At 37.9% G+C, this 26,069-nt stretch overlaps 1 protein-coding gene across 3 annotated transcripts in view; it reads right to left on the reverse strand.

The window, feature by feature from the left end:
* Positions 1 to 660: 660 nt before the first annotated feature.
* pbl (epithelial cell transforming 2 pebble) overlaps positions 661 to 26,069 on the reverse strand; it is a 114,937-nt gene continuing 89,528 nt past the window's right edge. For 2 of the 3 annotated variants that reach the window (XM_065223042.1, XM_065223044.1), the window contains 7 exons: positions 15,543 to 15,674; positions 15,114 to 15,476; positions 14,646 to 15,048; positions 14,418 to 14,578; positions 13,821 to 14,354; positions 2,283 to 2,432; positions 661 to 1,754 (listed from right to left, as the gene is read on the reverse strand). In XM_065223042.1, coding sequence (XP_065079114.1) covers positions 1,605 to 1,754; positions 2,283 to 2,432; positions 13,821 to 14,354; positions 14,418 to 14,578; positions 14,646 to 15,048; positions 15,114 to 15,476; positions 15,543 to 15,674 — 1,893 coding nt within the window. In that variant the 3' untranslated portion in view covers positions 661 to 1,604. The remainder of the gene's footprint in view (positions 1,755 to 2,282; positions 2,433 to 13,820; positions 14,355 to 14,417; positions 14,579 to 14,645; positions 15,049 to 15,113; positions 15,477 to 15,542; positions 15,675 to 26,069) is intronic. The other variant, XM_065223043.1, reaches the window with a different exon arrangement.

Here is a 26,069-nt window from a genome sequence, read left to right on the forward strand (position 1 = left end):
GTTTTCCACAGGAAACCATGAGACAAATTTAACTCATCGCTGCGTTCCTGCACTTTTGGCGATTATGAGTGAACAAAACTCAAATTTGAGTCGTTCTCATTCGCCGTGAACACTTATCCCAAATCAAAATGAAGCACATATAAGATTAGTTACAATACCATGTACAAAAATGATGTTTAACATTGTTTCCTGAGTAATAATTCAATGAAAACAACAATGAAAGCTTGTCACGCAAGTAGAAGGAGCACTGTTGGGCACTTTCTGAAATATTTCAATAGTATAATTCCCTTGCAAACCCAAATTAATCTATCTGCGTAAAAATAAATAAAATAAGAGTGATTTGCGGCAAAACCCGCCAGTATCACACCCAACATCAGTGCCTATACGTAAGCGTACTACGACGCGGCTCTCAATTAAAGGAGTAACAAGTGTGATACTATCACTGCTAGACTAGATCTTAGGTGTTGAACCCTAACCCTCCCCCCTCCCCCTTCGCTAGACCATTGGGTAAGTATATTAAATACAGCCACCTCTCAATCAGCTCAGCTTTAGCGACTTTCTGAACACTGGATATATATCCGGTTACCGACTAGAGAACAGCAGCACTTAAAGCCCGGTAGGAAATTTCTTTTTGTTCATGTAAAAGCTATTATCACAAAATTACATAAAAGGATAAAAGTATCCCTTCATCTTGCTATATTATCGCTCAGTTCACTCGTTCACAATATTTTTTATAAATGGTCTACATCAAAAGCATTCCAGCACAAACTCAAACAACCTGACAGTACCTATCATGTATGTATGCTATCTCGAATTTAATGCCATTAAATTTTTACGTCTAGTCTCTTGATACTTCAAAATCTCAGATCGCGAAAGGACGCGTTTTCTCCTATTGTCTTTTTGTCTTGTTTTCTCTTTTGATTCTGCTGGTGCACAAAACCTAACTATTATTATAATCACCTGGCTTAACACACGACCGACGTACACATACAGATAATACGTAACTAAGGACAGAGGGTCTTATACCTAGCAGATAAAAGAGGAGAAGCAATTCTATTCACCTTATGCTATTACACAGCTGCGCTCTTCTCTCACTCGCTCAAAAATCCAATGGGGGACAAAATATTTACAACATATTTTTCTCCGAAGCTTTCCTCGCTGATTATCTCGCAAATCCCCATGCTCAGGGAAGCTGCACTCTTTGTCTTTATACACGTTTCTAGTAGCATTCTCGCCCAGCCCAAGAAGCATAAAACAACAACCTCTTTTCATTCCCTATCTCCAAGGAAAAAAGGTGAAACAAAAGCTTCCTTTCTGGAGCCCACACAACAAAAAATCGAGGACATTTCCGTGATTGTGTGATGTTGGCACAATATTTTCTATATATTTCACTGTCTGTCTCTCTTTCTCTGCATCTTACTACCTTTCTGCTTCTTGTGTACCGAAATCGACGGATGACCAGGGTTGGAAAAATCGTAAAATAAAATCACAACATACAAAAGACGAAACCGGAACGGCAACATGCTACCCATAATGAGCACAGTATGAGGATTGCTTTCGTCGCATCTGCTTGGTTTGATTTGTTTTCTTCTTTCTTTCTTTTTTCAGAGACGCCGTAGCGCCGCTATCGACATCGGTGGATTCTTGTTTTTGCGGGTTGGTTGGACGGACATCGGTGCCAGCAGGATTTCCGACGCCGACGACGGTGATGAGGACGCCTTTGAATCCGTCTCGGACGACTCTTCACCGACTTCCTGTTTTTTTTTACAGAGGGACGGGAAATGAAGGAATGGAAAATTGGTGGTTAATTTTTCTGATAACAACCAGCAGGGAGGGAACACTGTAACCGCAAAATGCTCAATAATGACTATAAAGTAAGCATTTTCGAATAAAAATTGGACTACACATTTAATCAGTAAAAAATAGTAGTAACTGCTTCTAACAAAGTAATAACTTTTACTCGTTTCGGTAGTAACAATCACTCATTGATGGGTAACATTTTACTGATTTAATGGGTGGTTCCATTTTCCCTAAAAACTGCGTACTTTATAGTCACAATTGTGTGTTTTGCGGTTACCGTGAAAACCATTTTCGGCTTTAATGAGGGGAATAATTTTTTGAGACTTTTGTAATTTCATTGGCACGAAAAGAAAGGCCATAGAGATAGAGCGCCTCAGTAAAACCGAAAATTATTTTACCCAAGATCGGTACATAATGAGACGGTTTCAAACAAGGGGATCATGGTGCTGAGGGTTTGGGATGTGCTTGGGTGAAATGCATACGTTTATGTTCGTACAGCTTGCCAGTTTCATCTGCGCCAACTGGGAGGCCGGGGTCAGCGATTGGGTACTGCCAAAGGGGGATGTCATCATCGTTGAGACGGCACGTTTCAGCTTCGACGGGGTCTTGTTGAAGGAGAAAGCACGGCCAACCTGGAGGGAAGAAAGGAGAGTGGAAATCAATTTTTACATCAACTTGGCATGAATATTGCAGGCTTCCATTGCAGAGGTGCTTGGTTGTATGTGAGGTGTCGTACGTCTTCATTTCCTATTCCCATCTGGGGGTGAATAATGTCCTTGAGAGTTAATTTGTATGCATGATATTCAGGGCAACGGGTGGGTCGCAGTCGTGGGGCAATCAGTAATAAAAAATAAATTATACTAGCGTCGGCGTCACACATTACACAAGTCATGCGATGGCAGGCTAAGAAAGTTCATTATTATTAACTCAAAATACTCAATAGAACACTGCATTGAAAGTATGTAGAGAATATTTTGCCAGGATCGTTTTATGGCATGAAGAAGAATCCGGTACCTTCAAGAGACCGTTTTCGTTTTCGGTTTCAAGCACAGAAGAGGGCCATAGGTCCAGGCTTCCAGTGAAAAATCACAATAGAGATAGAGATTTGGCACTGAATAATAACCGCAGGTGTCAAATGAGTCCTGCTTAAAAATGCCGGATTGTAAGAAAAGTTATTTAATATACTGCCGCTCTTCGAATGTCGGTCCCACAGTCGTTTTTGTCAAAATTGAGTTTTTCAATGCAAATGGTAGCAAACTACCCATATTTTCATAATACTGGATGAACTCATCAACTTTTAAAAGTAAGTCGGTATTAGAAAAAAGATTCCATTCCACTTAATTAATTTTGGTATCCTTGACAGATACGTATTTCGACCAAGGTTGCAAAGACTCATTTCAGCTAAAACAATGTTTTTCTAAATTATGAAATAATTAGATGCCATGATCAAATTTTGAATTGGTAGGATACAAGAAGAGGTTGCAAAGAATGTGTTTGACATGTTAAACCTGTTTATTTCACTTCATGAGAGTCACAATCAGCGATTTTTCACAAACTCACTCACTCACTCACTCACTCACTCACTCAGCGATCAGCAAATCGCTGATTGTGACTCATACAAAGCAAAATTTACAGGTTTTATGTTTCAAACGCATACTTTGTAACCTCTTCTTGTAAGTTACAAGTAAAACATGCCATCATACCATCTTTTGGTTTTATTATTCCGAAAAACATTATTTTAGCTGAAATGAGTCTTTGCCACCTTGATTTCGACTACAATGTGCAGTCTTCATCAGTGTCAATCTCACTAAAGACTTATCAATTGGGATATGTCTCGCCTTTTCCGTCAGAAGTGATGGTTTTGACGTAGGACTACGTCTGTGATTTTTATTTAGGGGTACACTTTGTGGAAACCAAAAATGGAATATGTAACAAACTTATGCAAGATTTTGAACGTTAATAACTCAGCTGCGCCTGGACCAATTTCAATAATTTTATCACCAATCTATCAGAAATATTCCTACGCATCTGTTTAATTTAAGACTTTTTCATTTTTCAAAATGTCACTATTGAAAATTGCACGAATGTGCAACTGTTGCTAAGTTAATTAAAATTATCCCCGAAAAGCGATTTCCCTCACACAGATTTCAAAGTTGAATTCCATCCTGTCTCACCAAACGGTGTTTATTCAATCACCGCCTGGTGAGTGGTGGTGTTCTCCGGTATACAACGAAAGGCACCCCTCAAGCAGCTAGCTATCAAGGCTGGCCTCAACCGCTGATCGGATTCAGTTTCAATCACCGTGTGTGGTGGTGTCCGGTCGTCGGCATCAGCAGCAACAGCAGCAGTGCTTTCGGCACGTGGCGTTAAACATTGTTCTCCAGTACACAACGAAAGGCTGCCTGCAAGCAGCAAGTTGCAGCAGTAGCTCCTCGTGAGTCACTGGGGCCATCTATGCCAAGCCCGTCACTCTCGTTTCAAACAACATACATCTCGCTAGCCTCATCCGTGTTGATCACTCCAATAGCTCAGCATTACTCAACCATTACGACAAAATAGTGCTGTTCAGGACCAACATAAATTTGTAAAAGAGTAATTTTTGGACATGTGTCAGTTTCCATATAGATATATAGATAGAGCTGGAATTAGGGCGTAGCAGCTTTTGTAAACAATGACTTCCTTCGATGATATCTTGAAAGTCAAGGCTTGCACACGCAAATCAACATCACCATCAGTTAGGGTAAGACTTCCCCTACCCGATGGTAATGTTTGTTTGCGTGGGCGTGCCTTGAATTCCTAAAAATCATCGAGAGAAGTCATTGTTTATAAAAGTTGTTACGCCTAATTCCAGCTCTATCTAGATATGTTTAAATCTAACATGGTATTACTTAAAGCAACATTGGGGGTGCAATTTAAAAAAAAACCAAAGTCGTTCGTGGCTTGAAAGTGGTCTGATTAACACTTTATTATTCTTCAAAATGTCACCATTGGAAACAACACGAATGTGCAACTGTTGCTATGATTACCGATTCCCTACGAAAAGTGATTTCCCTAACACAGATTTCAAAGTTGAATTTCATCCGGTCTCACCAAACGGTGTTTATTTAATCAGCGCCTGGTGAGTTGTGGTGTTCTCCAGTACACAACGAAATGCTGCCTGCAAGCACCGACCTGAAGCCCACATGAGCATCTATAGAAGAAGGAAGAAGCCGCATCAGTAGCTTTTCGTGAGTCGCTGAGAACCCCGCTCAAAGTCCTATTCCTACGCAAAACACAAGCTCCAAACACAAACAAATAAGATTTATTATATAAGACCACGTAGTCCTACGTCACCATTGTCACCCTTGTAGTTTTTTAGTGCTACAATTCATTTAAAAATATCAAAGACGCCATTTTGAACTACAGTACATAGGACGATCCAAAATGGCCGAATTTTTTCAAAAATGTAAATGATTGTCCATAACACACAATAATGCAAAGTTTTATGCAAATTGGAAAAGTTCGAGTTTTCCGATTCGTCATTTGGCGTGGAGTAGCACATGTGGCATTCTCTTCCCAAGGCTTTCAAATGTGTCAGAATCCTAAAATGTTGTCCAAGATCCAGAATGTGAAAACTGACCTAGCCCTCAAAATATTGAAATGTGATCTTCAATAACACACAATTATGAAAAGTTTCATGCAAATCGGAGAAGGCCTAGTATCTTTTAAATATTTTATCCAATTCGGCCTGAAACTGATCACATTTGTTTTGGAATTTAAATAGAAATTTCAGGTAATTTTGAGAAGTATTTCAAGAATATTGTAAAGTTAACTACAGGTGAATTCTAAGGTAGATCCGAAAAGGCAATTTTGGGGATTATGAGTAGTATTCAAGGGAACTCAAAAGCAAATAGGAAGGAATTTCATGGAGCATTTCAGGGAGGGGATTCAAACTGAATTAATCATGAGACAAATGTAATGATGATATAACTATAATCCTGAAAATACACTTAAAGATACCCTACGACTGAAAAACTCTCAAATGATGATCGATCGATTATTGAAAGAGAAAATTTGAGGAGAGCTGCGACGAAATATGGATAATAATTCCAATGGAATCTAACTCTTAAATAGACTCTGCAAATGTCTAGTATAAGAATTTAATTCGTTTGTCTTTTGTATCTCTTTATCAGTTTTTGTTTGTCTTGTACCCCGTCTCGATAAGTCTCATCGTCGCCCACTGGTCACTACCGTTCATACTGGCGACATCGCTCTGATCAGACAACGAAACCCTACCCTAAGTTCCTCCCCTTTTCCTATCCTTCGACAGTGTACCCCTCTAACCTTGAGTAAGCCGCGAGTATTCGGCCCAACTCCTGCTAGACATAGAATTAAGTGAATTTTGTTACAAACAAAGAACAATGAATTATCGGCTCCGTAAAGCTAACGCGATTGAGCCTTAAAAATAAACGAACTAGATAAAAACAACTCTTAGATAGCTCATTTTTTTGAAATTTTGAGCATATTTCCAAAGAAACTCTGAGGAGTGTTCCAAGAGATTCTAAAGAAATTTCCAAGTTTAGTGAAATCAACGAAAATTTTGGAATAACACTTTTCTAAGTTCAAAATGGCTTACCACTAAATTTCCACGAATATTCCAAGCGAATTGTAATGTAGAGAAATTGAAAAAAAATTCTTGTAAAGTTAATTTCAAGAGTATACAGGAGGGCCTTACTAAAGTTTCCTGCACAAAATTCCGACTTTTATGGAGACATTTGTGTATAGAAAAATAATTCTATACTTTCATCTCCTCCTCATCTATCGTATAAAAATTACAACTTCAGTCTGTTATTCGAAATTAGCATCTTCAACTATGTAAACTTTTCCAGATTATGGCTGGTTTCAAAATTCTAAAATAGAATATTTTTCTAGACATCAGACTTTGAATATATATTAATAAAAAATTACATATTAAAGTTCCAATCGAATTCCGGGTTATTTCCCGGTAGTTTACGATTCCCGGTCCCGGTTTTTCCGGTTCAGTGGCCACCCTGCATTCTCTAAAATCACATTAATCCTTTATCCTTTTGTTCCACAATAAAACTGATCTACCTTCACCTCCTTTCTTCCCATCTTCTCCTTCTCTCTCGTTTTGCTCCCTTTCATAACGCCATCAATTATTCTCTCTAAACACAGAGGTGTTATTATAGTCACTATATTCAGTCTGGCGGATAGAATCTCGAGAACCAATTGAGCTGTCAAATAGCGGAACCAACCAAATCACGACCAGCAACAGAAAATAGCACATCAGCTATTGCGAACAATACGTCGGAAACCGTTTTCTCGTGACGCAAGGATCGTCAATGCAAACTAATACCATCTTTAGGTAGGTGAATGTTTCGCCTATCCGATGATGCTGGTAATTTACCCTCTATTGGCGAGAAAAGAATAATCAACGTTTTGTTTATTTAAGTTGATAGCAAGACAAATTTTCATTACGTCGACAAACAAACAAAGTCGAGCTATCAGTATCAATTGATGCTCCTGCTATTACACTATATACGTCCGAATATAGGATCACATCCCTTTTTTAAATTTATTTACCAGTCAAATTGCTTTTTGATGTAATCACCTTCCGATCAAAATAGTTTTCGATGTTACTTAAGTCACCCGATTTCTATGGAGATGCCGTTTGTCTTAAGTAACAGCGCTGAGAAATCCGTGAAAAGTGTGCGTTCGTCGTTTCGCTTCCCCAATATTAAAGTGAATAAATCGAACTGCTTGTTGCTAAGATGATTTCGGTGGTCCTAAAATGATGAATGGGCTGCACGTAAGGAGACGTAATTGATAATTTTCCCGAATATCCTGGTAAATACACTTTGACTTAAGTAACAATAGGGGCCACCAAACGACGTATAATAACTTTGGACTTAAAAACCAGTATTTTTTAGCACGAAAGCTAGCGATTTGCATTTGTATGATTAAAACCCTGCTAAATATGTTAAACATTGCTATCACTATGAGATTATATGAGTTTAATTGGAAATAGGAATTACTTTTCGGTCATCAAAACATAACTATATTTTTCACGGATTGGTGCGAATGTTACTTACGACATAATGAAAATTTGCTCTTGATAGTACCTTTTCAATTGTTGGTCTATAATATATTGAATTGGTTTCGCTTTTATAGAGATCGAAATTCTATCCGTCAGACTATGAATATAGCGACTATAGGGTTTTATACAAGGTGTTATGTGTAATGGCACTTTATTCGTCACGATCACATGTCCACTAGTGTCTAGTGGACTAGTAGACACTAGTGGGCATGTTAATTTTTTTGACGTAGGATTACGACTTTCGGAAACATATTGGGGGTGCAATTTAAAAAAAAAACAAAATCGACCGCGTTACGAAAAGTGGTCAGGTTTTGATCACTTAAAACTCTGTTAATAGCGGATGGATTTTAATTCTAATCAAGCCAATCGATTAGAAAATTTTCTACGAATCTGCTCAAATGAACACCTTATCAATTTTCAATAGGTCACTATTGAAAATTACACATATGTCCAACTGTTGCAATTCTGAACAAAATTATCAATAATTGCCTGCAAAAAGTGGTTCCCCTAACACAGCCGCCGAATATTGATACCGAACACGTAATCCTATTTCAAATCTATGGTCGTTTTATGAATACAACCTCTTACTTTTTTTATCTAGGTCAGATTTGTTCGCTTATTTCCGAAAAAATATTGGTGAATTTTAAAGTTTTGTTGCTAAAGGAACTAATTCTGCAGAGCTCCTGGCACTGGCTCATCTAAAATGATATGTAGTTTTTTTTAAATCGATCTAAAATAGAACCACAGACGAACAGACATAAAACATTGAATATTTTTTACTATAAAATATCAAAGCTAAAACACTACCGCCTTCTGTTGAGTAAATTGTGATGGGCAGCACAATGAATAGTACTGTGTAAACGTCAAACGCAAGAGCACGCCACAGGTGGCGGTACTACCAAATAAAAAACATTAAAATTTACATTTAAATGCATGTTCGATGGACAACTTGCGAGAGTAATGTCTGTTTGTATGTGATAGAACTATCACTTTTCACGGTTTAACAATACTAGCCCGAATACCACTACTATGTTACCTGACTCATAACGAGTCATGGAGCAAGATGGATCAGCTAGTACATTTATGCATTTATGTGTATGTCACTATCAACAGGTTTAACGCAACCTTACCGTAATTTGTGTCCCCGGGATCATATATCTCGTCTAGTTTTACGTTCATATGCTATGATAAGTTAGACGAGGTATTATAATGAGAAACGTAACGTAGGTATTCGCTTTTAAACAAGTGACACAGTAACCATAATGACACTAAACCCGAATATAATGATCACAGATCTTTCTTTGAATAATGAGCAACTATTTTATTCAGGACTATGGAAAACTACAAAGGACAGTCCTATGGGGTTGTACGCAATGGTGACGTAGGACTACGTGGTCTTATATAATACATATTATTTGTTGACTGCAGCAGGAGCTTGTGTTTTGTGTAGGAATAGGAATTTGAGAGGGATTCTCTCTATTTGTAGACTTAAATTGTTTATTGTTTATTGAAAAATTCAACTGACAAATACTGTCTAAATGAATAAAACTTAAACTAAATAGTTACGGTCAACGGTACGGAAAAGGCCAAGTAGCCGATGACGAAATACGTCAGCTGATACATTGAAGTCGAACATATAAAAAAAGTTGTTGAATTGCCGGCTGATTGCTCGAATTGGCTCGTGTTGTGTATAATTCCGGCTCCGTGGTTCCAAAAACAGAAAGTCGCGTTGACGAAGAGACCTCTCAGGGGCATACATATTTAGCTGTGACAGCAGTGTTGGGCAGTCAATGTCACCTGTAAGCAGCTTTCCAGCGAACATAGCTTGAGCGACCGTCCGTCTCACCTCTAATGGCTCGAGGAGACGGCAACGCTCCTCGTACGGTGGCAAGTTCGTTGGGTCACGCCAGTTGAGGAAACGAAGAGCATATCTCACAAACTTGCGTTGAACGGATTCAATTCTAGTGATCCAGCTAGCATGGAAAGGGCACCAAACAACTGAACTTGACTCCAATAAGGATCGCACAAGCGAGCAGTAAAGTGACCTGAGACATAGCGGGTCACGAAACTCGTCGGCAATTTTGAAAATAAAGCCCAATTGTCGATTAGCTCTGGAGATGATGTCAGTGTAGTGGATTCTGAAAGTGAGTCTGCAGTCCAAGGTAACGCCGAGATCCTTTATGTGCTCTACACGAGCAATACAGCGTCCGTAGAGAACATAGTCAAACATGATTGGTTCAATTTTTCGGTGATATGAAATAATGTTACATTTTTCTATGCTTGGACTCATCAAATTTCTTGAGCACCAGTCAGCAAAAATACCTAACATATTCTGGAGATCCCAGCAGTCCGAGAGGCTTTTAATAATTTTGTAGATTTTCGTATCGTCTGCATAGAAAACGCGGCATCCTAATGGTATCAGCAAGGCGACATCGTTTAAAAAGATCGAAAATAGTAGCGGTCCTAGGTTACTGCCTTGCGGGACTCCCGAGTTGTTTGAGAAAACATCCGATTCCGACGCGCCAATCTTGACATGTACATAGCGATTCACCAAGTAAGATCTGAACCAATCCACAGCAGTTGACGAGATGCCAAGTATCTCCAGCTTGGCCAGCAAGATATTATGGTCCACCGTGTCAAATGCAGCTTTTAGATCCATATACGCAGTATCGACTTGCCATCCTGAATCCATGCATCGCAGACAGTTAGAAGTGAACTGCACCAGGTTCGTGGACACCGAGCGCTTCGGGTAGAAACCGTGTTGTTATGTATCGATATAATTTTTGCAGCGTGCGAACAGAGCACCATTTATGATAATCTCGAACAGTTTTGAGCAGGCACACAGGGAGGTGATTCCACGATAATTTATGACATTCCGTTTATCTCCTTTTTTGTGCACTGGGAACAGATAAGAAAGTTTCCAGCGGCAGGGGAACTCACATTGCTGTGCCGAGAGATTGAATAGCCTCGCAAGTGGAAGGCAGAGATTGGCTACACAACGTTTTAGAACTGATGACGGAATGCCGTCAGGTCCGGAGGCGAACGATAGCTTCAGTCTGCGTGTTGCGGCTATCACCATGCCTTCTGAAATGCGCGGAATAACGAAACTAAACACATCACGTGGCATCCCAACAGCAGCATCCAGCACTTGTGTTGGCGAAGCGGAGAAATCGTTGAACACTTGCTTGAAATATGACTATGATTGCCCTGAATTTTAGTTGGGCAGTTAGGGGCAGCCTTGATTGCTAGCTGCTTACGGGAAGCCTTTCATTGTGTACTGGAGAACACCACCACTCACCACGTGGTGATCGAATAAACACCGTTTGGTGAGACCGGATGGAATTCAACTTTGAAATCTGTGTTAGGGAAATCGCTTTTCTCAGGCAATCGGTGATAATTTTAATTATCATTGCAACAGTTGCACATTCGTGCAATTTTCAATAGTGACATTTTTAAAAAATTATGAAGTCTTAAATTCAACAAATGCGTAGAAATATTTCTGATCGATTGGTGATAAAATTATTAAAATTGGTTCAGGGGCAGCGGAGTTATTAACGTTCAAAATCTTTCATAATTTCTTTACATGTTCCATTTTCGGTTCTCACAAAGTGTACCTCGATATAGAAATTACAGACGTAGTCCTACGTCAAAAAGGATTTGAAAGTTTGATAAGTAATGATAATCTAATATTTTTAGAATAATTTTCCCATTTTTAACTCTCCTGCGCCCGTAGGGAACCGTTAAAGTAAACTCATTTATATTTTTATCTGCTAATTGGAAGGATGTTTGTATCATACCGGGCAAGTGTCATTCGGGCATGTGACATTCAGACAAATGTTATAGAATCGTTTATACATGCCCCGTAACGTTACGTTACGTTACGGAATGTAAGATCTACCACCGATTCCTAGTCTAGACTCCTTCAAACTAGGGGAACAGGATTTTTCAGTAATCAAAGGAACACATCTTCGTCCTTGTTACTTTTTATGCCTTGTTGTTAGTGATAAGTCCTCGGGTTGCCTGGACCGAGGATGATCTTGAAACAAGGAAAAAATGAGTTAGTTAGTCTTCATCTATGTGATTCCTAATCTTCTATTCGTTGATCCCTAGTTTGAAGTGGTAAGACTAGGGTTCTGATGCATGGTCACTATCGGTATCATACTTTAATTTTGTTGCTAAGGAAACCAATTTTGACTGACAAAGGGGCGCTCCTTTGGAGGGTGTTCCAACACTCCGAAGGGTATAAATAGCGGGACCTTTAAATTAGTCGATTCCTTGCGATGAAGGCAAGAATGACAACTGTATCAAAACCGAATACTTCATCATTTCTCAATAGTGATGAAGTAATACGACATGCACTAAACTAAGAACACGGGATATACTACAATAGATCAAATTACTGGTCGCAGTAGTTTTATGCCCCGAACAGAGGAGAAAAAAAAATCGTTTATGCATGCATAGAGTGATGTGGGGCACAAGAAAAATAAATCTTTCAATAAATGTTTAGTTTAGAAGATCTTTTAGAGACAGTCATCCACAAAAAAAAACATCATGAAGTGTTGAGCGCTACTATTCTTACTATTCGGCACCCATTCCAATTGGACTGCACTTTTGGCGACTGTTCTATCATCGGTAACTCTAAATCAGCAGGATTACAAACGCCAAAAAGTGAAACTTTCGAACCACCATCATCGCTGCTCCATGCTCCATAACGTATCACAAAATGATGGAGACGCATGGTGTTAATCTCGCATTAACCCACATCAAATACGCAAGCATTCCCCCGAGGCTGTACATATATGTTGGTAGGTAGGGTTACGGTATGTAATGTGGGTCTAGTCCTTTCATTCGGCCTATCACGCAAATAAATAATTAATTAAGGAATATTACACAAAAAATAAGGAAAATATTGATCACTGATGATTGATAAATGTGTACCACACACAAATCAATTTATATCACAACATTTCAATACATTTTCAGCTCTCGTAAGTAATAAAACTGGTTGAGAATATCACTCTGTTCGGAGTTTTTAGCCGCCATGACTTCTAAGGTTAAGATGGGAAGGTTGCACTGACGATCATCAAATGGCCTGATTATGGCATTTATTGAATGGAATTACCTGATAATACACACTAGACGTAAAACTCACAGTTACTGTTTGAATATTTTATGTTTATTTTAATTGTTTAACAACGTTTTCACAAGTAAATCATGGACCCAACTTTAGGGACACATTTCTTTTCTATGTTCCTAACTTTGGCCCATGAAATTCATTTGACAGCATATAGCAATAAGAGTAACGTCAACAATGTGGTTTGCATTTGGATGATAAGGAACGAACAGGAAGGGAGATTTTTTCTGCCAAATCTGTATAATGAACATCACAATGTTTTGATTTAGATATTCTGCGGTCGAAAGACGATAAGCGAAATTTTTAATTTTTAATTTTTAACTTGAGTGATTTAATGTAGTTTTCGTAAAATTTTCTCTAAGAAATGTTTTGAGGAATGAAGAGTATTAAGTTAACAGTGATAGTGATAAAAAAAATACATAAGAAAACGTTACCAAGAGCGTTTTTTTTGAGAATCAAACAGGATAGGACGAAGTTGCATCCATAAATAGACCCAATTTGGGGACAATAGACCGATATTACATACATTTCCCTGGTGAGTTTTTGTCTTAAAAAAAGTAAGTTTTTCAACTTTTTGCGGTTCCTGATAGCAAACGACATGATAAGCATATCTAAGCATACCATTTAGCAGTAGAATATCGTTTGCAGGTAAATTAATTGATGAGTTATGATTAAAAACGTAATCTATGGCTGCATATTAGACCGAGGTTAGGGACGTATACCCTATTTCCCCAATACGAAAGCGAAAACGTAATCAACCCGCAATTACAACATCAAATCGAAACTCACCCTCAGCCTCGTCCTGGTGGCAAACTTGAACGCTTTCGACAGCGTTCCCACATTGATGTCGCTGACATCGATACCCAACTCCTCCGACTCGCAGTTGAGCATAAATTTTTCCGCGTCCGCTTTGCACGCGTTCTCCGCCAGCTGCTTGCACAAGCTCTTCAGGTAGATAATTTTATCCTTCTCCTCGTCGCAGATACTGAACGAATGCAGCCGGTCCTTGTTATCGGCGTTTGCCCTGCAGTTTAACGCGAACGCTCGCGGGCTGTCCTGGATGTTAACCACCAACCGGATCGAGCTCAGTGGCATCAGTTTGACGTGCTTGTACGGTTTCGTCGTTTGACAACGGGTCGAGTTGAGACCATTTGTACTGGGTGATTTGGTGTTGTTGAATGCTCGTGATCGTTTCTTGCACACTTCCAGCGTGTCGCTAAACAGAAACAGCATCAACGAGTCTCCCCGACCACTGAGGCTATCGGTCAGCTCGGTGACTTCACACCGCGACACAAAGTGCCGATGGGACGATACTAGATGGGGCTGTGGGTGGATGATAAATTTTAGAACATTTATGTTCGAAACACGGAAAACTTTGGTACTCACCGGACAGTTATCAATGTCGTTGAAGATATCGAACATCGCAAGTTGACCTTCGGTTTTACGCTTGTCTTCGTTGATGTGGGTCATCACTTCTTTGATTGCTTTCAGGGCTTCGTCCAACTTCCTGTTATCTGGGTTGTTCTTTGCGGTATGTTTCAAAATGTCTGCAATGATTCCAACAAATTCATCAATACGGATATAAATTGTAACGATGAGTACTCGATCACCTACCATTAAGCAGCAAACTAATACTTGGTAACCGTTGCACAGGCCGAATCATCAAGTCCTGCAACGTCTGGCGGCCACACTCCGGTTTGGCCTGGTTGATCTTGAGGAACGCATGAAACCGCGGGTTTCCTGCATCGCACTGTAGCAGTGTTTCTTTCATGTGTTCGAAAAAGTTCACGTACGGTGGATAGGCCTTGATCAGATCATCCCGATAGTCGAGGATGATCTGTCCGATTAGATGCTCCTCGGCCCATTTGTTGTGGATCTCCTTCAGCTGATTCAGCATCCGCTTGTGGACGTCGTGAATCGGTAGGAAATTGCTAAAGATCGACTTAAGCTCCGATTTGTTGAGCAGTGCGTTCTCCGGATCCTTCTCCGCCATATCCTCCAGGGGCACCTTGAAGAGCTATTACAAATGTATTCATCAATAATCATTCTAATGAAAAACAGAAACCCCATTCGAAGACTTACATTAACGATCGTATCCAAAATCCCCACGTAGTTCGATTCAGTGTGGAAGAAGTCCATAAAGTGATTATGCCGCATCGATTGACTCTTGATCGGTTGATCAATGGAAACGTCAACCGCTTCGGCAATGACGTTCTTTTTGCTGCCTTCATGTTTGTCCGGACTGGTTGTGCAATCGAGGAAACTGCCGGATACGGACAGCAGTCCGGCATCCGACACTGAAGATCGACGTTTGCCCGTACCTAGGGGTGTTCCTTCGCCGGCCGGTGTCCGATGCGATAGGCGTTTTCGTTTACGCTTGTTGAAGCTAATCGGAAGCGAATCCCTCCTATCTGCTCCCGGTGTATTTGCTATACTATCGAGATACTGAAAGGCATAGGAACGATTGAGACGTTGCTACAAAATATGGTATTACAATTAAAGCTAACTTACATCTCCAAAAAGGTAGTAGCCCTCGTCGGCGTAACCATTCTGTATCGTGTACCAGAACCAATCCGCTTTCACGATATGCGTTTTCGTATTTTTCGGTTCAGGTTTGGAAGTTACTACGTGCTCATCGACAACCTAGAAATAGCAAAGTAACAGATAAAATTTCGGACAGAGGAACTATTTTCAAACTAAAATAAATTAAATATATAAAAATGTGTTTCACAATTCGTATTTGCACGAATTAATCAAATTCCAGTACATTAACATAAGGTTGGGGCAAAATATAATTGCAATTAGAAACTCTACTAATCGAATTCGTTTCATTCCAAAGGATTTTTTGTTTGTCTATCTTTTGTTTCAATTTAATCAAGATTTTTCAGCGTATTACAAGTGGATAACATTCTTCGTATAGTTTTATGTGATCACTATTAAACTAAATTTCAAATACTAACAAATTGATAGTAAGCAGAATAACAACCAATACTACAACTACAACTACTATTACAAAAGAGATAAACGATAGCAGAAGAAATAATAACGACTAACATGAATGAGAATTGTTACATTATATCGAGATATAACTGTATTGTAAATAAGGTTTTAAATGGAATAATTTTAAATTCTACGCACGGAGCCTCCATTAAATACGCTCTGAGGGGAGATGGGGGGTTACAAATGTAGAGCAAGCAATGCATTAGATATAGGAAAAACGTGGCAAAAGGGGGAGGGGCGGTTGATTTTCCCTAAATTTCGTGTGACGTACTTAATGCATGCTCCCTCACCCTACGTAATTTTATGCCGTGGGGGATAAGTGGGACCACGACAGAAACGAAGCTTTTGAGGAATCATTTACATTAAATATACATTGTTTACACTGTATAATGAACACGTCAAGCCGAATACAATGAACTTATTTAAAAGAAACCTTTTATCATTTTAATGTAACTGATTAATGTGATTGAATTAATCCATTTTTTACAATGAAATATCAATGGATAAGTACTGTGGTTTTGTTGTCCCTGATAGATGGTGTATCGTTATCTTCTAATTTTAAACAGTGTTATGGAATTTCAATAACATAGAATTGCAAAATTCACAATAACGCCATTTTTCAACTATTGTAGACTTAATTTGTTTGTGCTGCCTTCCTGTTTTGGTTCAATGAGTTTGGTCATACCTATCGGTTTTATGGATTCCACTTGCCCCAGTGCATCTTAAACCATAATTTTGATGCTATACACGAACAGCGTTTGAAATTGCTGCTCAATTACAATTCATTTAGAATGTTGAGATAATGAATTGATAATAATGAACCTGATATATTTTTATCCGCTACCCACACAACCACACAATAAACAAGTACATTTTTACAAACCTGACCACCACGCTGCACTTGAACAAACCCTAATCAATAAACCTCAACATGGCCAGCAAATCCCTCCGGTAGAACGAACCACAATTTACTGACAACAGCTTTTATATACCTATCCATAGGGGTAGGAGGGGCTGAGTGAACAGGTGCAACATAATGAACATCCTGCAATTAAGCCTTAAGTTTCTATTTTTTTTTTTTTAATATAATTTGAAGTATGTATTAATTCCTGTCGAATTTGTTCACTATGCCCCTCCTTCCCCTATATTGTTTAATTTGAATTGAAAACGCATTTCGCCACAGGATCCCATCATAAATACAAAATGGACATCACGTACGCCCGTCATCCCGTCCTGAGCTGAATGTGCACATCGCTCTATTCTTCCTTACCCATTCCCACGCACATTGATTCGTATTAATTGACCAAAACCAAACAGATTAAAATGGTAGGTACTAACACACAGCGGGATCATTTTCCCTCGGCGAATTCAGCGACAACCCCGCACGGCTTTACTCCGCCAATCACCGATGCAAAAATAAAAATATTCCAGCACACCACAGGATCCACTGCATCAATTTACGCAACCACGAGATGCGCGCGAACGTTCGATGAATAAAAATTAATATCAATAATTAACTCCAGCTTCTCGTGTGCGTCTGTTATGTCCAACTTTTCAATGCTATTTATTGTTCAAAAATAACAATCACATTGCACTGTCATTCAGCAAATATTGATCAGATACACGTCAACAATAACAACAATACTGCTGCTGTTGTTGGAATTATGTTCATCAATCGCGAGCACCCGACGACCTAACCCGTCCCATAGCTGCCGGGAAACTGTCCCTCGAAAGTACATGTCCGGACCCTTGCTATGGGGAGATCCCACTCCAGTCTGTGCTTCGACCGACAAGGTGTTAAATAGCGGAAAACTCCGATCAAATAAATTCGCGGACGAATTCGGAATTCGCATTGCAGCCACCTAGCAGTTTTTTTTTTTTCGATCCAAAATTCTCTGTCAATATGCGGCAACAAGTAAATTGCTGATGATGAATTATTTTTGTTCAATCATAATAGTCAAGGAACGAAAAAAAAAATAGCTAGCTGGAAGTGGTAGAATGGCAAGCGAGACGGAAAATGAACCCACAGCCAATGTAGGTACATACTGTTCCTCCGGCAAGTCGCACCACACGAGACACATTTGATTGTGGCAGAATAGGGACGACTGGAACAAAAAAAAATGATGAGCTGCACATTCATATTCACAGGTAACTTTGAAAGACATGTACATAAATACATGCACATGACGGACGGTGCACCAAACGAAAAACTACAAATTGCAAACTGTGCACGATAATTAATTAATAATAAAAGCAGCGTGAATAAATTATTTATGTACCCAGAAGGTGTGCGAGTGTGGGGGAGATTAAAGCCACCTTTCACCTTCGTGGAAAATTAGACGATGGGCTGAATGTGGATTCGTTTGAAGTGTGAATTGATCGAAAACAGCTTGTAAGGGCCTGTTCAAATATTACGAAACGTAAGAGGGGTGGCGATGATATACGTAATATTACCAGGGCTGATAGCAGTGTTAAGCAATAAAAATAGTGAATTAGTGACTAAAATCATTTTAAAAAGTAACCAAAATGTGACTTAAACATTATCAGGAAACTTTCAGAAATAGAAACATTCAAATTGATTTGTACAATCATCTTTTGCACGAGCCCTGTTCCTATTTTAAGTGTTTGGCTGTCAAATTGCATTTCCGCTTGAAATCTTTCAGGCCAATTGCAGTTCCACCCTTTTTCTTCAGTATGTGCTTCTCATTTGACCAGTATTCCTCAATTGGCCTTAGTTCCAAAGAGTATTGGCTGGATTCATCTCCTTGGGAATTTGAGTAGTAGTCCGGCCATAATAGTCAATCCATCTCATGCTGCCAGAAAAGGCAGTATTATTTTCCGTAGGCACTCCTCCTGGTTAATTTGCTGGTTCATGGTCCCAGTTTCGCTTTTGCACTTTGTGGAAATACGATATATTTTGGATTTAGTTTTAAGAAATTCCAAAATTATTTATCTTTTACATCTTTAAATTCTGATGATTCTACAAAAGAACTGCAAGATGCGGGACATTTACAAATCATATGACTAAGACACCTTTAAAGTTATCATTCTCAATTTATAAGTTCCAAAGTCAATATTTTTAAGAGAAACTTGTGAGATAAATATATAAAGGGGAACATTGAGCACAAGAGACACTTAAATCAATGCTGACTAATTTAAGCAGGGTGGCCAGTGAATTTTCATTTTGAAATTCCCGGTTTTTTCCCGGTTTTCCCGGTTTAAATCTTAAAAATTTCCCGGTTGTTAATATTCAACACAAAAAAAACGAAATTAAACGCATTTTTAAGAACGTGCTGAAAGGAATTTACTGAAGGGATAAATGTGATTTAAGAAGATTCCCAAGATTGTGGGGCTTTTAAATTTGTGTAGAGTCTGAAACTAAAACTTTTTTCAAAATCTGCCACCTTCGTGATGCAAGATTTGAAGAAAAATAATTAAAATGCGAAATATTGAAAAAAATTCAAGATCACAGATTTGAAGGGGCATTTTAAGGGTTATAACAAATTACAGAACAATCTATAGAATCTAGTGGAAAAACCCTGGAGTTTTTAGTAAGATTTGAAAGAATTCAAAGTGTTGATTTCAAATAAATATTGAGAAGGATTCCCACACAGCTTTCGAATGAGAAGTTCTGAGCTGAATACCAGAACTATTCTGTTAAGATGTATTTGAAGGGATTTCTGTGGAGAAGAATGCATGTTCTAAATTAAATTGTTAGGTAATTTTAGAAGATTTCAAAAGGAGTTGTGAAAAACAAAACTTTGCGGAAAATTCTTACGTGAGGAGATTTGTATGGGGATCGTGAGGAAAATGACAGATGAATTTTAAGAAATATTCCAAGAGAATTATGATCAGAATTCAACAAGAAACAGAGTTCTTAGAGTGTTCTGGCACTAATTTCAACCCTAGTGCGAAAGATTCATCACAGAACTCCAACAAAATTGATTGCAAAAAAAATTGCTGATAATTAGAAAGAAATTCTTTAAAATACTCCCAAGGGTTTCTAAATAATATTTAGAAAGATTTCTGCTGTTTTGAATAAAGTTAAAAGATTTTCAAAGGAATCGAAATCTCCAGATAGGCTCAAGAGAATAGACCTTTTTAATGCACTACCAATGAAGCGTGCGCCAAGTGAATTCGAGAGGAAACGTCAGCCAGACCATTTTTTTACATCAGAATGAGGATTTTTCACAACGCAAATTAGAGCATTTTTCATTCAACATCTTGCCAATTTCCATCAGTAATTGCCATATTTTACGATATTTCACAGATCTGAACTGATTTGCACTGAACTATTCAAATACAAGAAATCCAGAATATAATAACCTCTAAGGCACTTTTATAATTTTCCATTTTTCTCACCAAAAATATTCATGGACACTTTGCAGGATCCTTGCAAAAACGATACAGAATTAAATGTTTCAACTGTAAATCAAGTTTTGGAGCATCTCAGATGAATCAATTTATCAGGAAAAGTAAAAAAGTATTCCGCTCACAACACTCTTTTTAACGTCCTCCTATTTGCCACCAGAGGTTGAATCGATCGTTTAGTTTCTATTAAAAAGGCGTATTTTAAGAAGGATTCCAATTAAATTATTAGAAGGGGTTGCAAGGAAATTCCAAAAAGAATTCACTGGTAATTATTACGCGGGGTGTTTTCTGGTTTATTTCAGAACAATTTCAAGATAATTCAGGGCAGAGTTCCAAGTTAATTCTGGAATTCATATCGTGAGAATTTACAACAACGAAAAATTAAAACCCTGCAAAAGAATAATTCAGTTTCGGTTTTTACAAATATTTGTTTCCAAAGTCCAGCATCTTCAATATTTTCTTTTAAGGACCAAGCACTTTACATCTGAAATTGAAACGACAAAAATCAATTTGCAATATTGCTAAGTGATTAAATTCTAAAAACAATAAGACGGAAAACTGAAGAAAATTATGCAGCAAATAGAGCAAGAAATTCATTTGGTAAAGGATTACTCTGTTTGAATGGATTATTCTGAAATTCTGGTCTAAACCTTTGTTCCTATGGTATGGTTAATTTATTTATCCAGTTCTATCACCGAATTCCCGGATTTTCCCCGGTTACTTTTTAAATTCCCGGATATTTCCCGGTATTCCCGGTTTGCTGGTCACCCTGTTTAAGCCGTAATATCCTATAGATCCTCTGTGCTACTGTGGGAGGGAAAGGGGAACAGAGCTTAAACGTACAATATACAGTATCTACTATATGGTGGGAAGTTGAAAAAAAAAAAACGATGGAAAAGAATTCCAGATTCCCGACGATTTTTTATGTTGTTGATAATTATAATAGCTTATTGTAAATTTTTTTTTACTTGATATGTTGTTTTCCGTGCTGAGCACCAATGCTACCGACGCCAAAGAGGCAGCTCCCACATCTGAACCCTACATATCGACCCATCAACTCATGAACTGGGGACCAACGACTTTACTTCCCTTCCGAAGGAAGGCATGATCAGAGATGTTATGCCTCAGAACATTCCGGCGGCGCCGACTGGGATTGAACCAAGGCCTGCTGGGGTGAGAGGCAATCACGCTTACCACTACACCACCCATAAGCTATCCAGGTGTTTTTTCCGAATGTTTCTACCATAAAGTACCATCATTTCATTAACCTAAGATTCTAATTTCACGCATTGTTGGAAAATACAATCCAAATGTATGATGAAAATATTTGAAATTGAGCTAGAAATTCTGATAGGTAGGTATTATTGACTACTGTAAAGGAAAAATATTATTTTAAAAAATATTAGAACATCTTTAGAAAACTATTTTAATTGACTCTGCAATGCTCATTACATTATAAAAAAATTTGCCTGAAGAATTCTCCTGAAAATTCACCAGGCACCTCAGCATTTACTGAAATTTCCATGGAATTATCTTAGGAATATCTTTTTAGTTCTGTTCGAAAATTCAAAAAAAAAAATCTTCGATATGCAACTTGGATTCTCCTTTGAATTATCTGAAAAAAAAATAACACCGGAAAATCCTTAGAATACTCTTCGAAATCCACTTGAAATTTAGCTCAGAATTTTCTAATGATATTTCTGAGAAATCTGTTGGAATTATTCTCAAAATTCTAATTGAATATATTTTTTATTTATCCCTCTAGGAATTTATGACCGAATTCATTTGAGGTTCGATAGGAATTATACTCATATTTAATAGTAATTCCTATGAATTCTCCGAAAACTCACATGAAAATATGATCTGGATTCCGATCCTCAGAATGTCATTAGATTTCTCTTTTGTATTATCTTGAAGCTCTCCTCAGAATGATCATGGTGTAATCCTCCTTCTCGTCCAAATTTTCTCGTAATTCCTTAAGAATTAACGTCAAAAGCTGTTATGAATTTTCATTAAAATTTGTATTGAATCCTACCCAAGTAACAATTCAGTAACCATTTGGCATCCACTCTGATTTATGATGGTTTTATAACGGTAATGAACAATCCATTTAGTTTAAATACAGCATTTCAAAGTGTAAAACATTCCTGCTCAGTAATTCAGCTTTTGCTATTTTAAAAACCTTTTATAGTCTGGCAAGAAAGTCAAAACTGTCTTGTTTTAAAAATAAATCTAAAACAGTTCTCAATCCCTCCTTAAAACTGTTCTAAAATTCAAGCTTAAACGTCATAAGCAATTTTTAATTAATGACTAGATAAAATACTTTATAAACGTGTTCTATCATTATAAAACCAACCATAAAACCATTTGGTTTTGCAGTAGAGCAAAAAGCATTAATTGTTGCTTTTTACGCTTTTTAAAGTGCATTATAAACTTCCCAATTACTCTGTTCACAAATTGAGCTTAAAAGATTGTTTCTCATAGTTAATAAAAGCCAAATTTATGACAAGGAAATCTCGATAGACGAAGTAGGATAAAAAATTCAAACCGATTTCAGCAAAATTTACTTCTTTTCAAGAACCAGCACAGCATCATCAACTGACCATCTGGCGGAGAAGAGTAAATTGAGCATGGCCCTCGAATTCATAAAACATTGTCGAGAGTTTAAGAGCATACCAGCCTTCTCCAGAACTTGCGAATATATGACAATCGAAATAACAACCGACAGCAAACCACTGAAACTGTTAGTTTGCGGAGATTAGCTGGTTTCCGATCCATAGCAGCGATATTATTCGACGAAAAAATCAACTCAAAATTTTATTCAACCGTACATTCCTGAATCGTTTGACGGTGCACTTCCAGAACCATCCGAAAGAAGGGGATCTTTTCGGGAACGATTGTGTTTCCAGCTGTTCGAAATGCGTATCGCAAACTATCTGAGTAACTGCTCACAATCCATCAGGAGGAATCCGCCTAGAAGAACCGTGGATCCCACAGCGCAACTATCGAAAGATAAACAAACTTTGACGTTTAACTTTTTGCAGGCAACTTTCCCCTTCATAAATGCTGCCATAAATCGAGTTAGGATCAAGCAAAATGGCTTTAGATAAATACAATTCAGCCAGCAAGTTTTCTTCATTACAGCCATTTTAAAACCTTATGAATTTGTTAACGATTTCTTGAAAGCAAAACAACTTTTTCACAAATTACCCATGGAAATCAATTTTTATGCCACCACCATGTAACAATTAGTTTGCTTGTTTCTTATAATCTTCGATTTTCAAGCTATATTTCCTTGGATATAACTATATTTTGGTAAATTTAAAAATGAGCAAACATTTAAATGTGAAAATCATAAAAACAAATCTCGGCCAAGCTCGATCTGAAGAATTTTTGCGAGGGCGGACTTATTTGTTTTTTTTTTCGATGTTGTACGTGAAACATTTCATATTAAATTTAATAAGGCATTTAAAACTAGGCCACTTAATGAGAACTATTGTAATAATTTTGGATATTCAACAAGATTTTTATACCATCAGTTTCTATTTTAATTATTTTGCTCGGATTCATAAATCCTGTGGATTTAGCAAGCGGCTAGGGGAAATGGCTCGAAAAGGGTTTTTATTTTGACTATATGTTTTTAGTATTACTTCTACGTGAAGTCAACGATTTACATAGTTGAAGATGCTAATTTCAAATAACAGACTGTAGTGGTAATTTTTATACGATAGATGGAGTAGATGAAAGCATAGAGTTGATAGTTCCGTTAGAGTACGGCATGCTTTTCACCTCTGAGTTCGTATAAATTTTTAATCTGAATTGTCTTGGAGCTCTCCTCTAAGTTCTACTGAAAATTCACATGGAGTTCTTCTTAAAATTATCTGGCAATGCTTTCCAAGTAGTTCCTAGTCCAAAAAGTACCCAAGAAATTGTTCACAGGGCTACTTAAAAAAACACTGATCTCACACAATTGACTTGGAGCTCTAGTCATAACCCTCGTATAGTTCATCTCAAAACTCCCTAGAACTTTTTGTCCGAAGTACCTTGGTATCTCTAGAATCTATTCTAAAATCTCTTCAAAACTGCTTTGGAAAAAAGTTCTTTTGATAGTTCTTCAAAGTAACGGTATCCTAAAAATCTATTCCATTCCAAAAGTCTTGAGATTTTTTAAAGAGAGGAAGAAGCACTTTTTTTTTCAATTTGACATCGTAGTTCATGAGTTTATCCCGATGACATCGAATTTCCGGTATTTTCCGGTTATCCCGATTTCCTGATCACCCTGATTATTTAATTTTGCAGTTGAAACTAGACTCCTAAAAGGTGCGAAATCGCAATTAAAATTGTGCTTTGATGATGTATCGTCTTGGTTTCTTCTGCGTACGAATTTTACATTGCAATTCCAGTGGGAATGGCGAAAAAAGTGACTTTAGTGACTTTTTGTCGAAAATAGGGACTTTTTAGTGACCACCTTCCAAAAAGTGACAAAGTCACTAAAAAGTGATCCGCTATCAGCCCTGTATTACGGATACCAGCAGGATTCCACCCTGGCGGCAAATACCTAAAACAACTAGGCTCATGTTTTAGAATTCTAGCCGCAGTTATTCGGCGCGCAAAGAAGTTTGAACTCCTCCTTACTGGCTCACAGTGCGAGAGACATTCAAGAATCATCCGAGAAGTTAGCAAACTTTAAAGAACTTCACAAAGCCTCAGGAAACCTCAGAGAAGTCTAGGTTGGTCTAGTTACCAGAAACAAAATCTAGTTACAGAAAAAAATTGGCTAACATCAGAAGTCAAAAGAACCACGGAGAGACTATTTATGCAACAAGTTGTAAAAAGAAGCTTTTTTCAGCACAAGTCGTAATTTATCCAAGTTGGGTAATTTCGACGAGTACTGAAAAACAAATTTTGTAATTTTATATCAAAATCCAAAAATCGAAAAAAAATAATACATAGGGGAATTTACGTATTCTCGGCAATCTAAGCAGCTTCCGCACTTCTATTAGCTTTTTCTCAGTGTCACGCACACATATGACGTGTCTGTTTATTTACATTTATCTGCTGCTAGCTGTTCTATCCATTCCAATCGACAGAACTGTCCAAAACGGGAAGAAAACGTTTTTAAGGCGCTCCAAACTTCTCAAGTGAGTGTGACTATTGTCGGCAGCCTCTTTTACTTCGGCAACCTTTCCGTTTAAACTGCGTGTTAACCAGCTGTTCTATTATCGGCACCTTGAAATCAGCCGTATTTTGATGTGCTTATGTTTCTTTTGAAGAAACACCTAGCATAACAGGTTTGCTCAGTCGTAAAAATGTATTAGGATTGAAGCTGAAAGACTAAGGAATCGTTTAAATACATTCAGCGAAGTATTTTAGTGAGAAAATACATCGAAATTAACGTTTAAATTGTGGTTGCCGAAAACAGTCGATGGCTGCCGAAGCCATCATTTACCCTACTTCTAGTGATAACTTTTAGGCGGATTATTCAAAATACACAATAGTAAGCTTGTATTCAGTAGGTAGTAAGTGTGTGACTGAGTAATAAGTGCCTGAGTGGGTAGTGAGAAATGAGTGAGAAATTTTCCCGAGCCACGCCAGGGGTATTCAATTAATATTTCATATTTGTGAATTTCATTAAAAAAAAAATACTTCGCGGCATTTTGAGCTGAC

Source organism: Ochlerotatus camptorhynchus, unplaced genomic scaffold (assembly GCF_037179485.1).
Source record: "Ochlerotatus camptorhynchus isolate MF236.1 unplaced genomic scaffold, CSIRO-AGI_Acam_v1.1 ptg000183l, whole genome shotgun sequence".
Lineage (NCBI taxonomy): Eukaryota > Metazoa > Arthropoda > Insecta > Diptera > Culicidae > Ochlerotatus > Ochlerotatus camptorhynchus.